The sequence below is a fragment of the Rhyacophila brunnea genome, unplaced genomic scaffold, assembly GCF_057557595.1.
Source record: "Rhyacophila brunnea isolate RB1 unplaced genomic scaffold, BYU_Rbru_1.0 scaffold_13, whole genome shotgun sequence".
Lineage (NCBI taxonomy): Eukaryota > Metazoa > Arthropoda > Insecta > Trichoptera > Rhyacophilidae > Rhyacophila > Rhyacophila brunnea.
Window position 1 is genome coordinate 16,848,510 of NW_028232785.1, and position 22,907 is coordinate 16,871,416.

At 34.7% G+C, this 22,907-nt stretch overlaps 2 protein-coding genes across 2 annotated transcripts; both read left to right on the forward strand.

Annotated features, from left to right (window-relative positions):
* Nucleotides 1-166: 166 nt before the first annotated feature.
* LOC147076684 (uncharacterized) lies at nt 167-8,676 on the forward strand. Its single transcript, XM_085940427.1, has 3 exons — nt 167-384; nt 5,314-5,457; nt 8,584-8,676. Exons 1-3 carry the CDS (start codon nt 208-210, stop codon nt 8,614-8,616), a joined length of 354 nt encoding a protein of 117 aa, XP_085796553.1. The 5' UTR covers nt 167-207; the 3' UTR covers nt 8,617-8,676.
* Nucleotides 8,677-15,015: 6,339 nt separating this feature from the next.
* On the forward strand, nt 15,016-22,339 carry LOC147076685 (uncharacterized). Its single transcript, XM_085940407.1, has 3 exons — nt 15,016-15,196; nt 18,046-18,195; nt 19,434-22,339. Exons 1-3 carry the CDS (start codon nt 15,035-15,037, stop codon nt 20,748-20,750), a joined length of 1,629 nt encoding a protein of 542 aa, XP_085796533.1. The 5' UTR covers nt 15,016-15,034; the 3' UTR covers nt 20,751-22,339.
* The last annotated feature ends 568 nt before the right edge of the window (nt 22,340-22,907 follow it).

Here is a 22,907-nt window from a genome sequence, read left to right on the forward strand (position 1 = left end):
GCGAGTTCTCTTCATATTTTAAATTATATCTAATATTTTGCATACATAGTGATATTTTATAGAATCTAGGTAGGTACTGATATTTTTTGTCAAATATACTGAAATTATAAATTTTGACTTGGTAACACTGCCATGTCATTATAGCCGGTGAACACGTTCGCACGGCGCCTGATGTCGTCAAGCATTTGATATCAAATACCGCATAAAATGGAAGTGAAAACCGAAATAAACGATAAAATATTGCCTGATGAAACGGCGGAAGTGATGGGCGACGGTGCATACCAATGGATAGACATAAAACATATCAAAAGCAACAGTCCATTTGACGTGTCAGTCAAACAAGAAAATATCGAGGACGACAGCAAAAGTGTCAACTTTAAAGAGGTAAGTAGATTCCTACTTTGGTTAGGCGAGGTTATTCATAATTTTGTTTACAATTGCGCAGTCAATTTCTATACGGAAGTAAAATACTCTTCAAGGTTAGCAACAATAATTGCGATTATTCTATTGCTGATCCACGTTGTTTTAAAATATGAGGGAAAAAAAAGGTTTATACAGTGATTTTTTCTTCCTAAGGTTCGTTCCATTGAAACTGATTCAAACCAATGAACTAAACGATAGATAATATACGTACAAATTGTATGGGTAGAAAGTAAACCGGTAACGGTTTGAGATTTGACGTTTGGTTCAGTGTTCCATTGAAAATCAAACCATTGTCGGACCATCAGAAATGGTTTGGAATAAAACGTCAAACCACTTCTGACGATCCATAGACTAACATCCAAGTCTACACTCGGGGCTTTTTCGTACGTCTCACGAATTGAACACAAGGCATGCGTCATCACCCCTCAAATCGGTTTGAAAATGGCCGCCATTTTGTGATGAAAGTACTAGCGCACTGCTATCCGACCGGCTTGGATTTCTGTTCAACACCCCAGCAGCTTCGTATTTTTTCGGTAAGATTCGGGAGGTTCGTGCAGTTGCTTGTCAATAAATATATATTTTATTTGTTTCTATTGCTACCTAGTCGATGTTAAGAATAATTGATCATTTTGGATGCATATTAGTATTGAAATATTAAGATTTTTTTTGTAAAATGTCGACTGAAATGATGACAATGAATTTTATTGAGGAGTATAAGGCACATTGCGCATAATGGGATATAACCCATAGAGACTATACGAACAAACTGAAGCGCAGGTATATTAATATATATGACTTCACGAAGTGAAAGCTCTGATGAACGAATGTAGACTGTAAAACGGATTCATCTCCTCTGCGCATGCACAAAAATTCTCGGTTTAAAATCAGAATTTAAAAGTTGAAGAGGAAGTGGTGATGAAGTGACTAAATGTGGACTTATGACGATCTGTCAAAGTGATGATGGCCCAGACAGGACCTAACCTAAATATTACTGTCATTTTTTACTATATTCCGTATCTGTCAATTTCTTGACATATTGCGTTACCTATGAACATTATAATATTTTTAGGATTAAGGAAATTCAGATGACAAGCATTCGGTATTTATATATCGTGAGATGTTCATATTAATATTATAGACATTTACACCATGTTAGTTCACTTGAAGTATGTATATTATAGCTTAATAATCAATACCTATTATTCATATGTAATCATACGCAATCAAGAAACCGCTTTTGGTCTTAATATCCCAAAATTCCAGCCATTATCATGTCAGACCAACAATGTTTTCATTTTATTTATATTTTGTAACGGAGATTCTAAACTACAAACTGTGTTAAATCAACCCGGAATGATCAAGTTTTATATCTGTACCTCAGAGGCAGACGGATGCAACTCCGTTTTTGGGGAAAATGAGTTTTTTTAAGAATCGTCATGTTAAAGGCTTTATCTATTAGTGGCAGAGAGATGAAAGTCCTAGTCCAAGATATGCATAGAATAAAGATGCAAGTGCCATACCTACCTTAGAGGCAGAAGGATGCAAATCCAATAATCCACTAAGATAAAATTCTCTCAAACCGTCTGCAATATGTACTAGACGAGAACGAGCTTTAGAGGAGGATACATCACTATGGACCATATTATCCAAGTCATCAGAGAAATCAGAGCGGAAACAGGAATACAAGCTGCCGCTATCCATGGGTTTTATAGACTATGAGAAAGCGTTCGATTCCATAAAGAAATTTTCAATACTCGATGCACTCAGAAATCAAGGAATCCCCGGGCGCTATATAAATATTTTCAATACTATATACAGTAGCGCAACAACATCTCCATAAACCATCGCGCATTTCCTATCAGCAAAGGAGTCCGACAAGGTGATACAATCTCACCTAAACTATTTACGGCTACATTTGAAGACTTATTTAGACAACTTGACTGGAATGACACGGGTCCCCATAAATGGAGGATACGTGAGTCATCTACGATTTGCCGATAACAATAAATAGTCGTTTGCAAGACTCAGAAGGCCTCCAAAGCAAAATGCAGTAACTTGCTGGAGTAAGCAACAAAGTAGGCTTGAAAATAAATGTATCAAAGAATAAAGTCATGTTCAACTGTTTTGCGGGCCAAAAAGAGATCCTCATCGATGGCATTCAGCTTGAACGGGTGAAAAACTACATCTATCTGGCACTATATAGTGTCTATAGATGGATGTATATTTGATGAAATTGTTCGCAGAGTAAAGCTAGGCTGAAGTGCTTTTGGCCGCCTGAATAATTTCTTCGAAAATGCCTAAAGTGCAAAGTGTTCAACCAGTGTGTACTTCCCGTAACGACATGCGTGTGAAACATTGAGCCTAAGTAAAAGAGAGATCCAGAAACTTAGAGTAGCACAACGTGGTATGGAAAGGTGCATGCTGGGCATAACGCAAAAGGACAAAAAAGGAATGAGTGGATAAGGGAACAGACAAGGATTAATGATGTGATAGAGTTTGCCAAAAACCTCAAATGGAAATGGGCTGGAACATGGCTCGAAGAAAGGACAATCGTTGGACAGATTTAGTCATCCAGTAGTATATCCAGGAGGTAAAAAACATCCGCAAGGTAGACCTAGAGGCCGCTGGATCGATGAAATGATAAAGTTCTGCGGAAAAACTTGGCAACGCAACGCACAGGAACGAGAGAAGTGGAATCAGCTTGGAGATTAGCGAGGCCTTCATCCAGCAGTGAACAGATTCAAATGAAAGTGAAAGGATGCAAATCCACACTACGTTTTTTATTTTATTTTTTTTAGATATAAAATTGTATTATATTTATTCCTTTCTTACATATTCCAGAAGTACTTTAATTGAATTAGAATATAAAAAAATAATGATTATTCTATGTATATTTTCTTAGAAGTTATGAGTATTCGTTTAAAATAAAAATTGTTTTTTGGCTCTCCTGAACAATTGGGTATTTGGATTTGCATCCGTCTGCCTCTGAGGTACAGATATTATCTAACGAATTTTATTATCAACTTATGTTTGATTGTCGGAAGTCACAATATCATATTGTCGACATGAAAACAATCTAAACAAGTGGGCGATTATGAAAAGCTTTGGGCAAAAGTAATTTTTAAAAACCTTTGTCAAACCTTATAAATTAATGAACTAAATGGCTTGATGAAGCATTATTTATATTTTGTACATTTTAAATAATTGAATACGACAGCCAAAATTGTGCTATTGTAGACTACGACCTAAAGGAGGTTAGAATTTCACAACAAGTAGACATTTCAATAAATATGTAACTGTTTTGTGGACAAATAAGTTGTTGGATTAATTTTAAGTACTGGCAAGAATAATTAATCGTCAGAAATCGTATTCCCGTGGGAATTCTGCCAAATGGTCCATAATCCAACCATTGGTTGGATTCGTTGGATTTATTCGATTCAGTTTCAATGGAACGAACCTGTATTTACTAAATAAGTACTGTAAAAATAAATAGTTACTAACATTGTTGCCAATTGTCGTTGACAAAAACATGCAGACGGGGTATGAAATAAGCTATTTGGTAGGAAAAAACGCTAGATTTTGTGAAAATAAAATTACATGTGAATTTACTTATTTTAATATTTTTAGCATTTACCTCTATGATACGCAGTGACATACTATTTGCGACAAACTTTATTATTTCTTCTTTTTACATTTTTAAATCTTGTGAATTATTCGTTGAATGAAAGAAATAGTTAATTATAAATGTCAATATGTTTAAACCACATATTTTCACAGTAATATATTTTAAAATTGACAAGAAATACCAATTTTGTGTCTATGGCGTTCAGGCTTCGTTTCATGCTTAAAGACGAGAGCTTCTTTTTTATATGGAGTTAGAGATCATACCTTTTGGATAAATATTTGTCAAATTATAATTTTATATTTGCGGAGATTCAGAATAATATACAAAAACCTTAAATAATTCATGAAATTGTTTTATCGTGTTTTAATTCTCACCAAAATTGGCACCTACAAACTTGCATTAAGTATCAGATATTCAGAAATTCGATGCGCATGAAAATACATAAACTAAATATTTAGCGTTTTTCCAACACATTTAATGATGTTGGAGGCATCACGTAAAACGCTAGTAAAAATGCCACAAGCCAGAAGCGTTTTTTGCAAGCTATATGCTTATCAAAAATGCTAGATTTGGCAAGAAAAACGCCGAATTGGCAAACACTTAATGCTAACTGCGTTTTTAAAATAACCAGTTGTTGAGTGACGCAGTGCATCGTATTAAGTATGCTTAGTTAGCTTATAATAGCTTTGTGTTATTTAGTAGCAAATGCAAGAGATTAGTTCGCAGCTGTGCTCGGCAACGATCGTTTCGAATCCCCTCCATATGTATCTGAATCTTAATCGAGTATTATGGCTCAAATAGACTCTATGACGATCGGTCACATATATGCTAAAAACTCCGTTTCTTATGTTGGCTTCCTGTGTCACAGAGTATAAATACGATGTCATAGCTGTCATACAATATATATGTGTAATATGTCGGAATGGCATAGATATGATCACTAAATCGCTCTTAGCATATATGTGCCCGATCGTCATAAAGTCTATTTGAACCTTTACAAATTGTTTTATAACTCGACTAAGGGCTATTGTTTTTGATCACCTTTAATATGTCATCCAAGCACTTTATCAGTAATGCAAGACTTTAAAAAATATGTTTGCTGAGACAGATGTGATGCAGTGCCCGTTCCCTTGCCAAATGCCGTCACCAATTGGCGTACACTGATAGCAAAAGCAAAAGCTGTAGGAAGTATCGCTTCCAGTGTGTTGACCCTAGCTGAAGATAGTAATGATAGTCTTACCTAATATTAATAATGTTATTTTCAGAAGCTTGAAAACGATCTGATCAATATAATGTCTGAGAATGATAATGAAGGAGTCGTTATCAAAGAAGAATTTGATGAAAACGCAATCAATAATGAGAATCCGCAACCTGGCTGCTCTAATTCACAATACAGGCCATTAGAACAGGTACGTTTAACAAATTAGGTTATTTTGTTATCCCAAAAAATCTTTAAATATTGTAAAATATGAAACAAGTAATTTTTAATAGTTTTTTTTTAAATTTGAAAGATCGATACTTTCGTGGCACTAACAATTAAAAATTATTTCGGTCACATGGCCACCGCACCTGTTCTCAACAAATTCTGGACGCCCAATTAAGACCAGTATTTTTTGAGCACTGCTGTCCATAATATACTGCAAATAACACAAACATTGTTGGCTTTTAATGCGTCAATGGTTGCTGGTTAAGCAACATAAACTGATGTTTTTACGGAACATCAAATAAAATAGTCCAACGATGTCAAATCGCACGACTTTGGAAGCCAATTAACAACCATTTCTCGAAATTAACTTATCGCCAAATTATGAATTCAATAAATCAATGATCGTATAGCAGATAGCGCCACCTGTTGAACCACATCTCGTCCGGATGAATGTCATCGATGATTATGGTTCGGTAACGTGAGATTTGGGCCTCATTTTTTATGAAATATTATCCGATGATGCCACCAGCTTGTTAACAGCATCAAACAGTACATTTTTATGACTCTTCTGGATCGGATTCATTCCATACGCGGCCATTTTATTTATTGACAAACCCGTTTAACAAAAGTGAGCCTCATCGCTAAATGCAATTTTGCGATAACATCATATTACAAGTTGTTCGAATTAATGACTAATGCTCGAAGTAAGTTTTGACAATTTGGTTGCGTGGGTCTAATCATCCATGATGATTTATCTGATTTTGCTAATCATACAGTTAGTCAAAAAGTGATCTCAGTTTATTTACCATTTTTATTCATAATATTTAAATATTTTTTTTGACCATGTCCGATCCTAATATGATCATATGGGCCTCCACAGAGTGGAGGTTTGTATTAACAGATTGTATTTTACGAGAAATGGTTGTCAGCCACTTGCTCAACCTATTAGGTCCATACTCTGACTCATACACAATTTGAAAATTAATATGCGTACTTGCCAGACCCAGGATTCGAACCTGGGACCCTCGACACTATAGACCGGGGCTTAAGCCATGCGGCCATCGTGGGTGTAACTATTAAACACATAGAATCTATGCAACATTAAGGAATATAATCATATTTTATATATTTAAAGATTATTGAATTGATCATGGGTGCCAATTTTTTTCTAGATTCCTACCCAGCAATATTTCACAAGAAGTCACAGTAAACCACTGGACATCGTGAGAAAAGATATGGTTGACTACCTGGCCAACAACACTGTAACACAATCAACCAATAAATTCATGATACAGAATTCAGAGATAACTATAGATAAACAAAACATAAAACATGAATTTCAGAAATTATGCTTGCCAAAAGAGGTTCGAATTATGTTGACAAGAGTTACATATTTTCCACTTAACTTTATTTGTAATGATTGTTATGGAGTTTTTGAATCTGTAAATCATCTTAATTGTCACAACATCTCATGTATGAAGATTCAGCAGTCATACAAAAAGTACACTAGTGAAAAACCACATCAATGCGATGTTTGTTTTAAAAAATTCAAGCGAAATCATGATCTCAAATTACATGCAATGATACATACCGGTGAAAAACCCCACCAATGCGATGTATGTTTAAAATTATTCAATCGAAAATATCTTCTCAAACTACATAAAATGACACATATTGAAGTAAAACCCCACCAATGCGATGTGTGTTTTAAATATTTTATTCAAATCGGTCATTTAAAAAGTCATAAAATGACACATACTGGTGAAAAACCACACCAATGCGATGTATGTTTAAAAAAATTTAATCGTAAACATTATCTTAAATTACATAAAATGACACATACTGGTGAAAAACCCTACCAATGCGATGTGTGTTTTAAAAAATTCAAACAAAGTGTTGAACTAAAAACACATCAACTGACACATACTAATAAAAAACCACATCAATGTGATGTATGTTTCAAAAAATTCAATCGAAATCATTTTCTCAAATTACATAAACTGACACATACTGGTGAAGAACCCCATCAATGCAATGTATGTTTAAAAAAATTCATACAAATCGTTGATCTCAATAGACATCACATGACACATACTGGTGAAAAACCATATCAATGCGATGTGTGTTTTAAAAAATTCCGTCAAATTGGTGATGTCAAAAAACATAAAATCATACATAACGGTGAAAAACTCCATCAATGCGATGTTTGTCTTAAAAACTTCCGACAAATATTTAAACTCAAAATACATAAAATGACGCATACTGGTGAAAAACCCCACAAATGCGATGTGTGTTTTAAAAAATTTATACGAATTGGTGATCTTAAATCACATCAAATGACACATACTGATGAAAAACCCCACGAATGCGATGTGTGTTTTAAAAAATACATACGAATTGCTGAACTCAAAACACATCAAATGACACATACTGGTGAAAAACCCCACCAATGCGATGTTTGTTTTATAAAATTTACTCGAATTGGTTATCTCAACACACATAAAAAGACGCATACTAGCGAAAAAACACTTCAATGCGATGTATGTTTTAAAAAATTCTTGACAAATCGTTATCTCACAAAACATAAAGTGACGCATAGTGGTGAAAAAACATTTCAATGCGATATATGTTTTAAGAAATTCTTGTTACTTGATTATCTCAATAAACATAAAATGACACATACTGGTGAAAAACCGTATCAATGCGATCTATGTTTAAAAAAATTCAAACAAAATTTTAATCTTAAAAAACATCAAATGACACATATTAGTGAAAACTCACAATAACGTAGACGAAAGACTCGCCGTATTTAACACGTATGATTACAGTATAAATAGTGTTGACTAATTACTTTTGTACATAGACGTGCTTCATTTTGTATGAAAAACGAATTTCTTGCCATGTCAATAATTTTAACACATAACTTTCTTTTTTTTTTTTCGACCATGTCCTATCCCAACAGGATCATATGGGCCTCCACAGAGTTAAGGTTTGTATTAACAGATTTTGTTTTTACGAGAAATGAATGTCAGCCACTTGCTCAACCTATTAGGTCCATACCCCCTGACTCACACACAAATTGAAAAACAATATATTGTGTACTTGCCAGACCCAGGATTCGAACGTGGGACCCACGGCATGATAGTCCAACGCTTATACCGCGCGGCCACCGTGGGCACACATAACTTACTGGATATCAATCATTATATTTTTTTTGTTATCTGTACCTAAGTTAGTTGCAATATATTTTTCCTTGTAATATATAAGTGATATCATTTCTTACGCAAATAAATGTTAAATGTACGCAAAAAAAAAACTTTCTTCAGTCTTTTCATTCTCAGTTAGAGCATATAGATAGCATACGACACCTCGACGAATCCATGTTGCTCGCCAATGTTCTAGCATCTTTCAATGACACCGCGTCATGTAGTTTTGCTGTACTATTTGGATGGTATTTAGCTGCCTTCGTGGACGCCAGAATTCGGTCGGCCTGAAGAATATGCAAGTTAGGTGGGAGGCTGCTTAATGCGCTCACTTATATCTTCAAACTTTAATTTAATTACCAGGCAAAAAGGATACTAGCATGTGCTATTGTATGTTTGTCAATATTTATAATATTGTAGCTGTCAGTATATTATTGATCAAATATCTATTTATAATGTATCATATTATTTGACCGCAATAATAAATTCTCACCGATTCATATTCCGGTAAACAATTTATTACGTGTGTCAGCAGATTGATTGGCGATATTAAATACGGTATCGCAATGGAAAATTAGTCTAATATCCAATCCCATAGTATCATATTATTATATCATGACTGTAATAATAAATAAAATTCACAGCTACTCGTATTTAAGCCGCTGACTCGTTCAATATAATATGTAGTGGAATATAAGGTTTAGGTATTATTTTTGACTCTATACATTACGAATAATGATTTATCAAAATGTTACTCGAATATATGTTTCCAGTCTGTTACCATCGCAGTCTCTATATCGCTTCACCCAACATCTGATTGTACCGATCATAAGTTTAGTATTATAACATAACTGCTGTAACATACTATTGTACCAACCGTGACGCCTAATAAAACTCGCTCCTGCATACATCTTAGACTTCTTCATCATTATCCTAAACACCATAACCTACGACACATCGACGACTCCCAAAGTGATAACCCACACATCGAACACTACAGTGGTGACCCCGAGTGGGACATCGAACACCAACAATATTATAACATGATAATTAAATAATTCAAACACATTAATTTTATGTAGTATTTATTATTTTGAATATATTATCTATCATTGAATCTACATACCAAATTGAGGGCTATGCTCGAAAAACTGAACCCACAGCATCTGATATTTTCGGTTAACTACTTCATCGACAAAAGAAGATTTTTCTTTAAACACTTCAATCTTTTAAGTTAGGTACAACATATTTTGTAGATGGCAGTACCTAATATAGAAACTGTTAGTGGTAGAACACAGTGGTCGAGGGGTCGGTGTTTGCAACTCGAGTGTGTAACCGTATATTGTGAAATATCCGTAGAGTGTCATTCATACACGGTCATACAGCTTTTCTATTAGATTAAACCATAAATACATTCAAGAGGTAAAGAGAATTGGAAGAAAAGGTGAAAGACCTTGCCCAATAATATTAACTCTCACTACTCTCGGTCTCAAGATTAGCATATTTAAACAAAAGAGAGCGCTGAAAGACACTCAATATTATATGAAGGAGGACTATCCACAGTACATTTTAGAAATAAGAAAAGAATTACAACAGCAAATGATCCTAGAGAAAGAGAAAGGCAATACAGTCAGAATAAAATATGATAAATTGATCATAGTAAAACCTAACAATAAAAGAACACTCCCTACAACACCTAAAAATAACCCCCTACTACAGAACGATAGAAACATTCAAGCCACCAAAAAGAACAAAACGCTCCAACCACAGACATAATTTCGAAGATTAAGTAGCTTATCAGAAGGAGCCCCAAAATCGGGTAGGCTAAACTTATTGGTCAACAAAAATACCAACACTATAACAAACAACCAAGCAAGGACACATAGCAACCAACCCACCCCTCCCACGAAGATCTCATACATGAACATACTATAACAAAAAACAAAAACCACCTTCCAATACGGTCGGTCACCGAGGAAGATCACGACCAAAACCCTCCAAAGAAAAATACAACGTCGCTAACAAACCTTACATATATCTCACTAAGTGCCCATACGCACTTGCAGCAGGCCGCCTCGCGGCTAGCCACGGCGGCCTACCGCAAGTGCGTATGGGCACTAAGCAAGCTCTACATACTAACCTACAAAATAAGATTACTGTCATCGAACAAACGCTTAATTGAATTGAGAGAGGCAATAAAAGATAAAAAAATCGTCATAATCGGAATATCTGAAGCGAGACGCCAAGGAACAAAGTTAGAGGAATATGACAATCATATTCTATGTCACATAGGACTTACACCTGGAAAGTATGGCGTCGGATTCATAATACATAAAAACTCAACAGAACAACATAGAAAACTTCATAGGTACCTATAACAGATAGAGTAGCACTATTGAATTTAAAAATACAAGGAAACGAATTATCTCTCATACAAGTATACGCACTCACATAAATAGAGAAAGAAGAAGAAAATGATACTTTTCATACAAATATAAACAAAGCTATTAACTAAGCACACAAAACTTTTAGAATAATGGGCGACCTAAATGCAAAAATAGGCCAACCCAGACAAGACGAATACTTAGCTACGAAATCAAACGGGTATGGAGAAAGAAACCAGAGAGGGCAGAGATTAAAACTTTGAAGGAGGCCTTCACCCGAAGAGGGGTTCTTACAAACCAAAAAAACTAATTACATACTTACCATTGTTCAATTTATAAAAATGACCATAAAAATAACCATAGATTTATAAATATATATATATATATATATACATAATAGATATACATAATAGATATATTCATAGGATATAATAAAATATATTATATTCATTAGATATGGTCATTTAACTGTCATTTACTTTTGTTTGTAAGAAATAAAAAGGCTTTTTATATTTTATATTATTTATATAGGTACTTACACCTATATATGTTTTCGTTTCATGCGCCGCTGCCCGCACGTTCATTCTGGCTAAGCACTTCGAGATTCTTGAGAGAATAACAAGAATTCAATATTAATTAAATCCAAGGGGTGATTCATGTGGAGGAAATAGAGTCAATCATATCTGGTGAACCTCAAGCTTATGTTGAAACTGTTATCCGAGATGAATATTATCATGTCCTATTGTATATGTTACACCGAATGTGTGAAACTGCGTATTACACGAAATCGGCAATATTTTGACTTATTCATGAATAAGGCAACGGGCTTGCATTATTCATGAATTAGGCAATTTATCTGCCGAGTACGTGAATTTGTCAGGGTATGAAATTCTTAAACTGTCAACATTACGGTAGAAAAAGTAAATTTAATACGGATGGTTTTATTGGACATAATATAATATTATTATTATTATTAGGTTAGGTTTCGTAATTCTAAATTCAACTGAATGTCCATTTTGATGTTAGCTAACAAGAAGTGTCAACAAACTATCAAATCATACTATACAAACAAACAATCGACCATTGCACATTGCACGAAAGCACGAATCAAATCGCGAAAATACCTTTTAATAAAATTCTTCCGTTATCATATTATTGTTCTAGATTTTTTTGGGCATAATAAATGGATATGAACGTCATTGTAGTTATTGATTGGTATATTTTTATTTATAATCAATAACATTATTTGACACATTTGGTTAGTTTGATTAGGTAGTTGCAAAAAACACCACCGTAGCGCTACTATATAATTTGCCTAATGCCGAATTCACGCACTCGGAAGATATTTTGCCGAATTCATAAATAAGGCAACAGGCTTGTATTTTTCATGAAATAGGCAAAATTTTGCCGATTTTATGTAATACGCAATTTCACACATTCGGCGTAAAGTACCTACCTATACATTATTCACTGATGATGCAAGAAGTTCCTTCCAAGAAGTTTTATGATGATTGTCCAGTTTTTCACTATTTCACGATTTTTAATAAGATTTTTTTTAAACAAAAAAACATTACCTACTTTAAACGATATATTTAAAAGGAATATGTACTAGATGAAACTATTGATCAGTGAACGTAAACAAAATACTAATGCATTATGCAAGCAGAGGTGAGAGTAAAATATAGCGTATTTTCTGAGTTTCTGAACCGAGAAGTGAGTCCGCCAGGAAAACTTGGTTTCTACCTACCTACACCATAATATAATTTAAAAATTCTAATGGATTCAAGCTCTGTGCTATTCCATTTAAGTCGTTATTTGCGACCCGGGTTTCGCCTTTCGGCATCTTCAGGCGTCGTGTACACTCACCAAAGGTAAACACACACTGACAACGAACACCCTTAACTCTACCTTATATAGTAAAACAATACAGCAAAGTAGGTAAAAACTCCATTACTCACCTATTTAGTCAGATATTACAACAAAAATACAATAAACAAAATAAATTATGAATAGCAGACTGAAGTGTCAGTAAAAAAAACCTAATTAGTAAAAAACCTATCTTATTAATAACAATACACTGGACAGCATATTATTATAATAAATCGTCAAACCTAATAATAGGTCAAAATTCTTTATAACAATAAAAATACTACACTCAAGAGGTGTAAATCGTCAATTCTAAGAAAAATAATTAATCGAGTTAACTAATGAGATATTAGTCGACACTTCAGCTATTCATATTTTGTTTATTGTATTTTTGTTGTAACCTCTGACTAAATAGGTGGGTAATGGAGTTTTTACCTACTTTGTTGTATTGATTTACTATATCAGGTAGAGTTAAGGGTGTTCGTTGTCATTGTGTGTTTGCCTTTGGTGAGTGTACACGACGCATGAAGATGCCGAAAGGCGAAACCCGGGTCGCAAATAACGACTTAAATGGAATAGTACAGAGCTTGAATCCATCAGAATTTAAATTCAAATTCACATCAAGTACCATCGGTCGAAAGTATTAATATTATAATTAAAAAACTTTGCTAAGAACGTTTATTGAACACAATAATAATTCTTCAATGCCTTCACGAAGAATATTTCCCTTTTTTATAATTCTTGATTAATATAATAGGTAGGTACCTAAATTACTGATTTTTAATACCTGTCGAAGAAGAATTTTATTTTTACTTTTGATTGTTATAGAGACCTTTTACGCTTTCATACACAGTCGAGATGTAAAGGGAGAAACGAAGGAATTCGTTGTTGGAGCGCTGTTTCTCGATACCTATATCTTTAGAGCGAATGGCAACGTCCATCTTTTCCGGTATTTGTGGCTTGCGAATCTTTGGCATTGACTGAAAAAAAAATGAATTTAATTTGCAAAATTTCCGACAGCAGGTTTTTGGTAAATCATTAAAAAGTACAGACCTATAAAATGCATAAGTTTTAACCGCACCTAAAGGCCATATATTTTGAAATAAAAAAATGTGATCTGAGGTGTGCGATAGTGTAGGGAAAATGAGCACAACAAAAGAGTTCACGGGTTCGATCGAGTCCAGCGTTTATCAAACTAACGAGTTCTTTCGATACCTATGGATTTGGATCTTGAACAACACGTTCAACATCCACATAGACACAGAGAAGATTAATAAGACAGAAATGTAAAAGCCTGTCGCCGTGGACTAAGTTTTGAAGCCCGAAAGTGTATTACGTCTTTGTGTACCTATATTACATATTGTCAATTTCTCAGCTATCAAAAAGTTTGCGGCATTTTACGGCGAGTAAGGTCTAAATTTTCTTATCGATAAATTATTATTGACAAATTTAAATTACCATTTTAAAGCAGGAATCGTGCACACCAATCAAGGTTTTAAGAAATTACTCCTGGGACACTCTCGGCACAACTATGAAGGACGCCTAACGTTTGTTACGCCACAATATACGCCTGCGTAACGAGATGGAGGAAAAATCAAATGTATTACATAAAGCGCTTCGAGTATGTTAAAAGATTACCACTATTGAATAAGCGTAGGTATCGTTTACGTGACAAGCACAATAATAATAATGATACAAATATAATAAGTATTCAAATAAAATGTGGATAGTACATTCAAAGCTAATTATTGCTTCTTTGCCATGAGTAACAAAAAGATACCTACCCATTTTCTATCCAATATGTCGGAATACAAAACAATATGAAAACATAATAATAATTGTATGAAAAGACGTTCGTTTTTCATTTTGACGTAAACATGATTGTTCTGTTTTTCAATAAAATCGTTATATTTTATTGGTTAATAATAATTTTGTTTGGCATGCTTTTATACTTTCGTAGGTAGTTACCTACCTATTACCAATCATAATTTTCTGATTTTGCAATTTTCCACGCTTAAGGATGACAACACTGCTTACGCTTCTCTATTGTCTATGGTATAGTGCCGAAACGTCAAACATCAACTGCGTTCCAGTTAATTTTCCAAAAATGGATATCAAATGTGAACCAGAAGACGATTCGTATGCCACTGGCATACAGTATCTTGCTTCAAGTTTTAGTAATGTCCCAATGGAAGAATTGCCGACCCAAGAAGACACCGAAAACAGGCATTGCTTGGAGACACGTGATGTTTTAGGAAACTATTGTGATGTGAGTTTTGCTTGATTATCGAGGCAGTAATACACAACTTAGAATACGTTTCTACATATCTGTGTACGTTTAAACTGTAAAAAAAGATTCCATTGCATCTTTTTATAAAAAAGTTATACGAATTTTATTCCTAATATTCAGTTAAACGCCATGATCTCAATGTAAAACATCTTGCTATTATTATCACCTATTTCATACTTCAATATTTCAAATACTACTGGCGAAGGGTGGAGATAGGCTGTTGCTTTGTTTGCATCATTGCGTTCGCGTCTATCGGTATTTTACGTCGTTATCTTTCCGCAGATAATTACAGCTAAGTTATATAATCAAATCTCTAATTTGATATGGCAATATGTGAGATGCAGTTAATGTCAAATTAAAGTCAATTTTAACTATACAATATGCACTAGGTAGGTACTATGAATTTAAGTACCTACTCAAGGTATATTTTGGAAATATCTGCTGACGTTCCTAAGTGCCACCCCTAAATAGACTTGGAACGCTGTCTCCTTTTATTTTTTACAACGTTTTTATTAGCTCGTATTCTTGTTTGTCCTGTGTTTGTTTGTCTAGTACAAAAATCTTGCAATCGATTTTTAACTAACTTCCCGACTAGCTAGACATTTGAAACTTTTAGAATATCTCAAAACACGATGCCAATGCATTCTTCTAATACTTTTAGCCATCTTTAAGCAGAATTGAATACATTTTCAGTTAATTCTATTTTGTATGGAAAGTTATTTCAGAAAAATCCGTAAAAAGTAAGAGACTATTATTGGTTGCTAAGGGGTTGGTCCTAGCAACTAAATTATTAATATATACGTGCGTTAATATGGAAATCAAAATGACATTTCAGTATTCTATATTTGTTTGTTTGTTTTTTTATTTACTTCATATCAAGTACAAGTTTGAGCATATTGAGCATAATAATTCAACACAAAATTTAAAAACGTTGTATATAAAAAGTTCTTTTTATCTTTAAGCAAATTCGTTATGTATTGACCTGTATACATCTTTATCTTTTATTTCCGCTACCAGGGTTCGAAATGGACCGGAGTGGCATTCCGGTTACATTTATTTTTATAAAATATACATAAAATTAGACAACTATGTTAATATTTTTGGAAAATTATCTATTTCGGGCGCTGTCCGCTACCTTTACCAAATACACCAAAAACTTATTAATTAACATAGACACCATCTACTGAGAATTAGATCATTTCCACGATACATATGCACAAACAGTGGTGGTTTTAGTATGTACCAGTGACAGGCTTGTAGGCACCCTTGCGAAACACATTACACTATTTGTGACAATAAAATATTAGTTATTTTGTCAGAATGTTCTATGCATTGATTATTTCTATATATATTACTAACATATCGATAGATATGTACTTTATAATGATGTGACAGTTCCGTTTGCTTAATGGGAAACCGCCACTGCTTTCAATAATTATATTCATTCCTTCATTCGACGTCCTTTATAATTTACCGCTCCTCTAGAACGCATGACCTGCCTACCATCACGGGTCGTCACTAGAGGTGAGTTATAAATACTGTCACCAGTTTGCGTACTCAAGTCTAGTCATATACTATAGGTAAATCATTCTACAGTGGCACCATAGGCGATTCACGCGTGTATTGAATTACTTGCGACAATGCCTATTACAATGCTAGCAAACAATACCACTACAACTGCAAGCCGCATTTGCCGTACCCATGGTGCCACTGTAAAACGATTTACCTCTACCCATACTCAAAACGTGTGGCCCAATAAACTTGTTCGAATTTCGAACGCATGCGATGAGATCATCGCCACGGCTCGCCAGTTGGTACTGCTGGTAGTCTTTCAATACTATCGACATTTAATGCGCGTGAGCGAGATAGCATAATATAAGTATATCTAGCCGTGATATACTCAACTGTCATTGCTCTCCCTTCTCCCCAGTTGTAAAGTTTGTATAGTGAAAGACAGACATAGTGACATGTTCATTTTATAGTAATAATTTGGAGTTAGTTTTAGTTCCAGTTGACTATGAGACTTAGTATATCGAATCTCGTGTCCCGGACTAGGTACTAGTGCTCGAGTTTTGATAATTAGTATTTACGAGCTTATTTGGTTTCGTCATGTCGAGTTTCTCGATTTTTCAGTGTTATAATTGGAACTTATAAACTGAATTCAAATTTGTGCGGGATTGTGTAAATGGATAATAAATAAATAGATATATAAACAATTTGTGTTAAAATGGCTTCTAAAAAGTCAAGTACGCCAATCGCTCTACATAATATCCCAAATACTAGTAAGTAATTTGGAACAAGTTTCGATACTAAGTATTTTTTTATACTGGTAGTAATAATGACATTATTAATAGACAACGCACTCAATACAGTAGCTAGCAAGTAAATTCGCGCATAACGACATTCGCACATGTATATGTGGACGTCACGCAAATTCCATTGTGCGATATCACGCATCGGGAATTTATAGCAATATGACCTTTATTGTAATGGCGTTAGAACAGTGTTTCTAGTATCAATGTTCATTTGAGAGAACCCGTTCGAACCGAACTATTCGGCAGACCCGAAAATCAGCGTCGGGAATTTATAGCAATATCACCATTAGTGTAATGGCGTTAGAACAGAGTATGCCATTCGGCAGACCCGGCAAAAAAGGGAGTGTCATTTTTTTTCCAGATGTTTCGTCCATTTATATCGTCATTGGGTGGTAAGTATAAAAAATCTTAAAAATCGAAAACCTCTAGTCGTCACAACTCTAGGTGATCCACCGCCAAAATATGTTCGGTTTGTCACAATAATGGTTAACAGGCATTGTGAATTATTCTCAGGTTCTTATTAAGGAGGAAGTGGCAGTAAAGACCGAAGTATCTGACGCAGAATGGTCTCAATACAAAGAGAATTTCTATGATGGCGTAGACGACGACAAAAATGCAGAATTGGGAGAGTGCTCGAACGCTGGCACACATACGAATCTACAGGTACTTAATTGATATTATTTATGTTATTGTGTTAGAGCCGTTTCACATGAGACACTGGTGTGTCGAGAGGCTGCATTTATACATAAATGCGCGATCAGACGGAAACACTCGTGTGTCGCACCGTGGAGACTCTGTTCCGACACTTTTTTAATACCGCAGCCAGTTTTTATGTTTCTATTGTTTGTATTTCTAATTTATGACGCGAAAATATGCGTTGATTCATTCGCTACTGAGGCGTTCATATAAATAAAACAATAAAGGAAATCTGCAGTAGCCACTATAATATCGAATGGCTAGATACTTCGGTGTCTTTATACCGGTGTCCTGTGTGAAACGGGCCTTATTCTCTTCTCACTTCGGTAATAGTCTCCTAAAATCCACCACCGACTATAATTCCTTTTTCAATTGATGGTTGCATGGTATGTTGGTAGTGGGATCTTTGCTGGAACTGTTTAAAGATTTTCATGTGGTTTTATTTTGTAAACATTAAAAAATGCAGACAATACGTCTTCAATACATTTCGCAGGACGTTTTATAGCTAACACTCAAACAGCTGTATTCAAAATGAAAGTGTCTTCATACAATCGTCACTTGAATAAATTAAAATTCTTTTGGTATACCTATTATATTGTTACTGTGTACTAGAGCTGTGTAAATGCAACGCTTACGTGTAAATTGTACGTAAAACATTTCACCGTGGCTCAGTTCGCCGTGAGCTCTTTTATCGGAAAGAGATACGGTCTCCAATTTTATTAGATTCAATACGAACAATAATTCAATTTCCATAGCTGATTTTGGCAAAATTCATGACTTCAAGAATGAAAACCTAACCTAACCTAACAAATAATCCACTATATTTGCTAATTTCAAAATTTGTTTGCTGCTGGCTTCCTGTAAAGTGTAAACCGAAAAAAACCGTGTTTTATTTAGACATGAATTTTATGTCAGTACCATACGATCCAAAGAGGTTGGACGGTCTTTAATATACGGCCATATATTCCGATACAATATTTCACGGTGAAGTATGATTCGACGAACTGCATACGTACAAGTTTCCGGACACGGTACGCAACGACTTCTCTGACGGGGAATTATTAACCAATATGACAAAACTATCCCCACACTAAATAAAATTTGGACATATTATATTATTTTATAATGCTTTCTGAAATATAAACGTTCCCTCCCGAAATTCTTTGTACACTAATATGATTATATTATGTATTATTATTTTATAGAACATCGCCAGTGCAATATGGATCAAAAGAGATATTCATGAAGAGAACACATATAATATAACAGGAAATAGTAGTTATTCCGTAACAGAGAATCCAGCAATTGATTTGTTTGACTATAGTGCGAACGGTTTATCCGGTGTGGACAGCACAGAAAATAAAATCCCCTATAATGAATTAACTTTTATGGGGAAAAGTATCAGGCAAATAATTTTGGATTCCGATAAAGTTGCGTGCATTAAGTTGAATAAGGTGAAAAATTTCCCTCAGAATTTTGTATGCACAAATTGCTGCTCTGTTTTCAATACACAGAAATTACTAAAGGATCATAAAATCGTATTTGGACACTACAAATTCGGTGAATTTAATGTCAGAAATGATGTCATTATGCCGGAAGATCAAACGAAAAAAATCATCAATAATCAATTTGGTGTAATTGAAAAAATATTTGAATGTGACTTATGTTCATTCAAATGTAAAGCGAACAATTCGTTGACTCGGCACAAAATTATTCACAGCACTACGAAACCTTTCAAGTGTGAAGTATGCTCATCGGAATTCAGGCAAGCGTGCCATCTCAAATCGCACAAATTGATTCATAGCAAAGTCACACCGTTCGGTTGCGATGAGTGCCCTTTGCAGTTCAGAAACTCGAGTAACTTAAAAAGACATAAAATGTGTCACAAGAATGAACGCCCTTACCATTGCGAAAAATGCCCTTCGGTCTTCAGACAACTGTGCCATTTGAGGTCACACGAGATGATACATGAGGATTTGTTCCCTTTTAACTGTGACCTTTGTCCTTTAAAATTTAGACGCGCCGGAGATCACAAGCGACATGAGATCACTCATAAAAATATAAACAAAACAGTGACACTGTTCGAGTGTAAGGATTGTGATGCAAAATTCAGGCAAATAGTACATTTGAAAGCACACAAGTTAGCCATGCACGTGGACGCAAATGAGATTGTAAAATGCGATATGTGCGGTTTGTGTTTCGCTTCTGAGGGAAATTTGAATCGCCATAAGATCCTGACGCACGAAAAGCCATTCGAGTGTGACATCTGCAACTCAAAATTCAGCTCTTCGGTACGATTGGAGAATCACAAGGCGAACAATTGTAAGCCGAAAATGTTCAAGTGTGATCAATGTGAATCAAAATTCACGCGTGTTGGGCATCTAAAATTGCACAAGCAAATACACAGTACTGAGACCCCACTTAAATGTGAACTATGTCCGTATCGGTGTAGAAAGAAACGTGATATGAAAACTCATAATTCGACTCATGGTGCATCATCTACCAGCGTGCCTGCACCTTAAATGGACATAATATATTGACACGACGTTCAATCAGTTGTTTTTTTTTCTTCACGTCTACTGTCTAAATATAGCAAGCAAAACTTTACCTAATATTCCAATACGTTTAAAAATTTAACGCCATCTGATTGCGAACGTAAAGATCTCTTGAAATAGTTTTGTATGTCCGTGTTATTTTTTGTACCATATATTTATTAATTAGTCTTAGTCCACCGTGCTTCTCTCACTCATTACCACTTGTTATTAGAAAGTCTAACCAAACTCAGTCAAAGTACACATGAGTGAGTGACGACCTCAGTCTTGGGTATCTGCTGATAAGTACTGATGCTTCAGACTCAAACGTATGTTCCAGTGATACGCTCGATTAAGACTAAGTATAGTGCAGGGCGGCTTGGTTTGGAGGTGTTTATGTTTGTGTTGTTTATTTAATCATTCAACGAATCGAATTGGCAGCTGTGCCTCTTACGCACCCATTGGTCCCCATCAGTTAAGGCTATACTTCAGTATAGGCATGGTCTAAAAAAATCGTGGCTAGGCGATGTGCGAATTGTGCAAATAACGTGTGCCGAACGAAATATAATTTGTCATAAAAATCCAACATGCGTCCATTTAATGCTATGTTTATTATTATATTACTAATAATAATAGTATTTTCATTTACATGTTTTCTTTTTTAATTACATACGTAAAGTTTTTTAGTCATCTTTACGCGATTAAAAATATTTTCATCCGACGCCATGACAAAACAAATCGACGTGCAGACACCTCGACTGTCGGTCTCCGATTGGCGACTAGTGAGAAATTTCGTCGCACCTACTGTTGAAAATTATCTGCCGTTTCACTGAAGTACGCTCTTAACCGTTGTTCCCGAAGAATTTAATTCAAAAGTAACTGTCAAGACTAATGTATAGGACATTCATTTAGCCAGTTTGACTAGGTATTAATTTCGCTGATCAAAATAATGTTAATTTGACTAAAGACGGTTTGGTTAAACCTTTCTTGGAGACGTTTAGCAGCACAGCAAACAAAGAATCCAAAGATATCAATAATATGGTATTTGTAGATAATTTGGTGGGTGTATTACATTTTAATCTGGTTCTGTGGGACGGCTTTAACGCATATTGTATCTATCACAAGCAATGACATTATTAATGGACGACGCATTCAGTACAGTAGCAAGCAAGTAAATTCACGCATAGCGACATTCGCACGTGCATAGGTAGACGTCACGCAATATCACCTTTAATTTTACTCTGAATCTGAATAATCACTCGGGAATTTATAGCAATATCACCTTTATTGTAATGTCGTTAGAACAGTGTTTCTAGTATCAATATTCATTTGACCGAAACATTCGGCAGACTCGACAAAAAGCATCGGGTATTTATAGCAATATCACCTTTATTGTAATGGCGTTAGAACAGATTATGCCATTCGGCAGACCCGACAAAAAAGTGAGTGTCATTTTTTTTCCAGATGCTTCGTCCATATTAATGTCATCGATCACAAGACTTGCACGGGCTTTATAATCCATTATTTTAATATATTTATAATATGTTTAGTTTTTATGGTAAGTATGTATAATAATATTAAGTATATTATTAATAGTTATTTTTATTGTAATAAATAATTGTGTGCACATAATGGCTAAATAAATGATTTCAAAAATAAATACACAAATATGAGTGTTTTTCTTCCTTTTTTGTGTACAATTTTTTTTTTTGACCATGTCCGATCCTAATAGGATCATGTGGGCCTCCACAAAGTAGATGTTTGTATTAACAGATTTTGTTTTTTACGAGAAATGGATGTCAGCCACTTGCTCAACCTATTAGGTCCATACCCTGACTCACACACAAATTGAAAACCTTATGTCTACTTGCCAGGCCCAGGATTCGAACCTGAGACCCACGGCGTGATAGTCCAACGCTTAAGCCTTGCGGCCACTGTAGGTGTACAAATTAATGTTTTATAACTGTATAATGTTCGAAATTCAAAAAAATGTAAAGATGCTCTCAAATGCTTTATCTATACGAAATATTTAGTGCTGTACCTAATCGTCGCTGTAGGGCTAGTTTGTCGAATATCCGTTTTTGTCGAAATCGACCTTTTAATGCAGAATGATTTTTTGTATATAAATGGACCAGAAAGATCATTTCC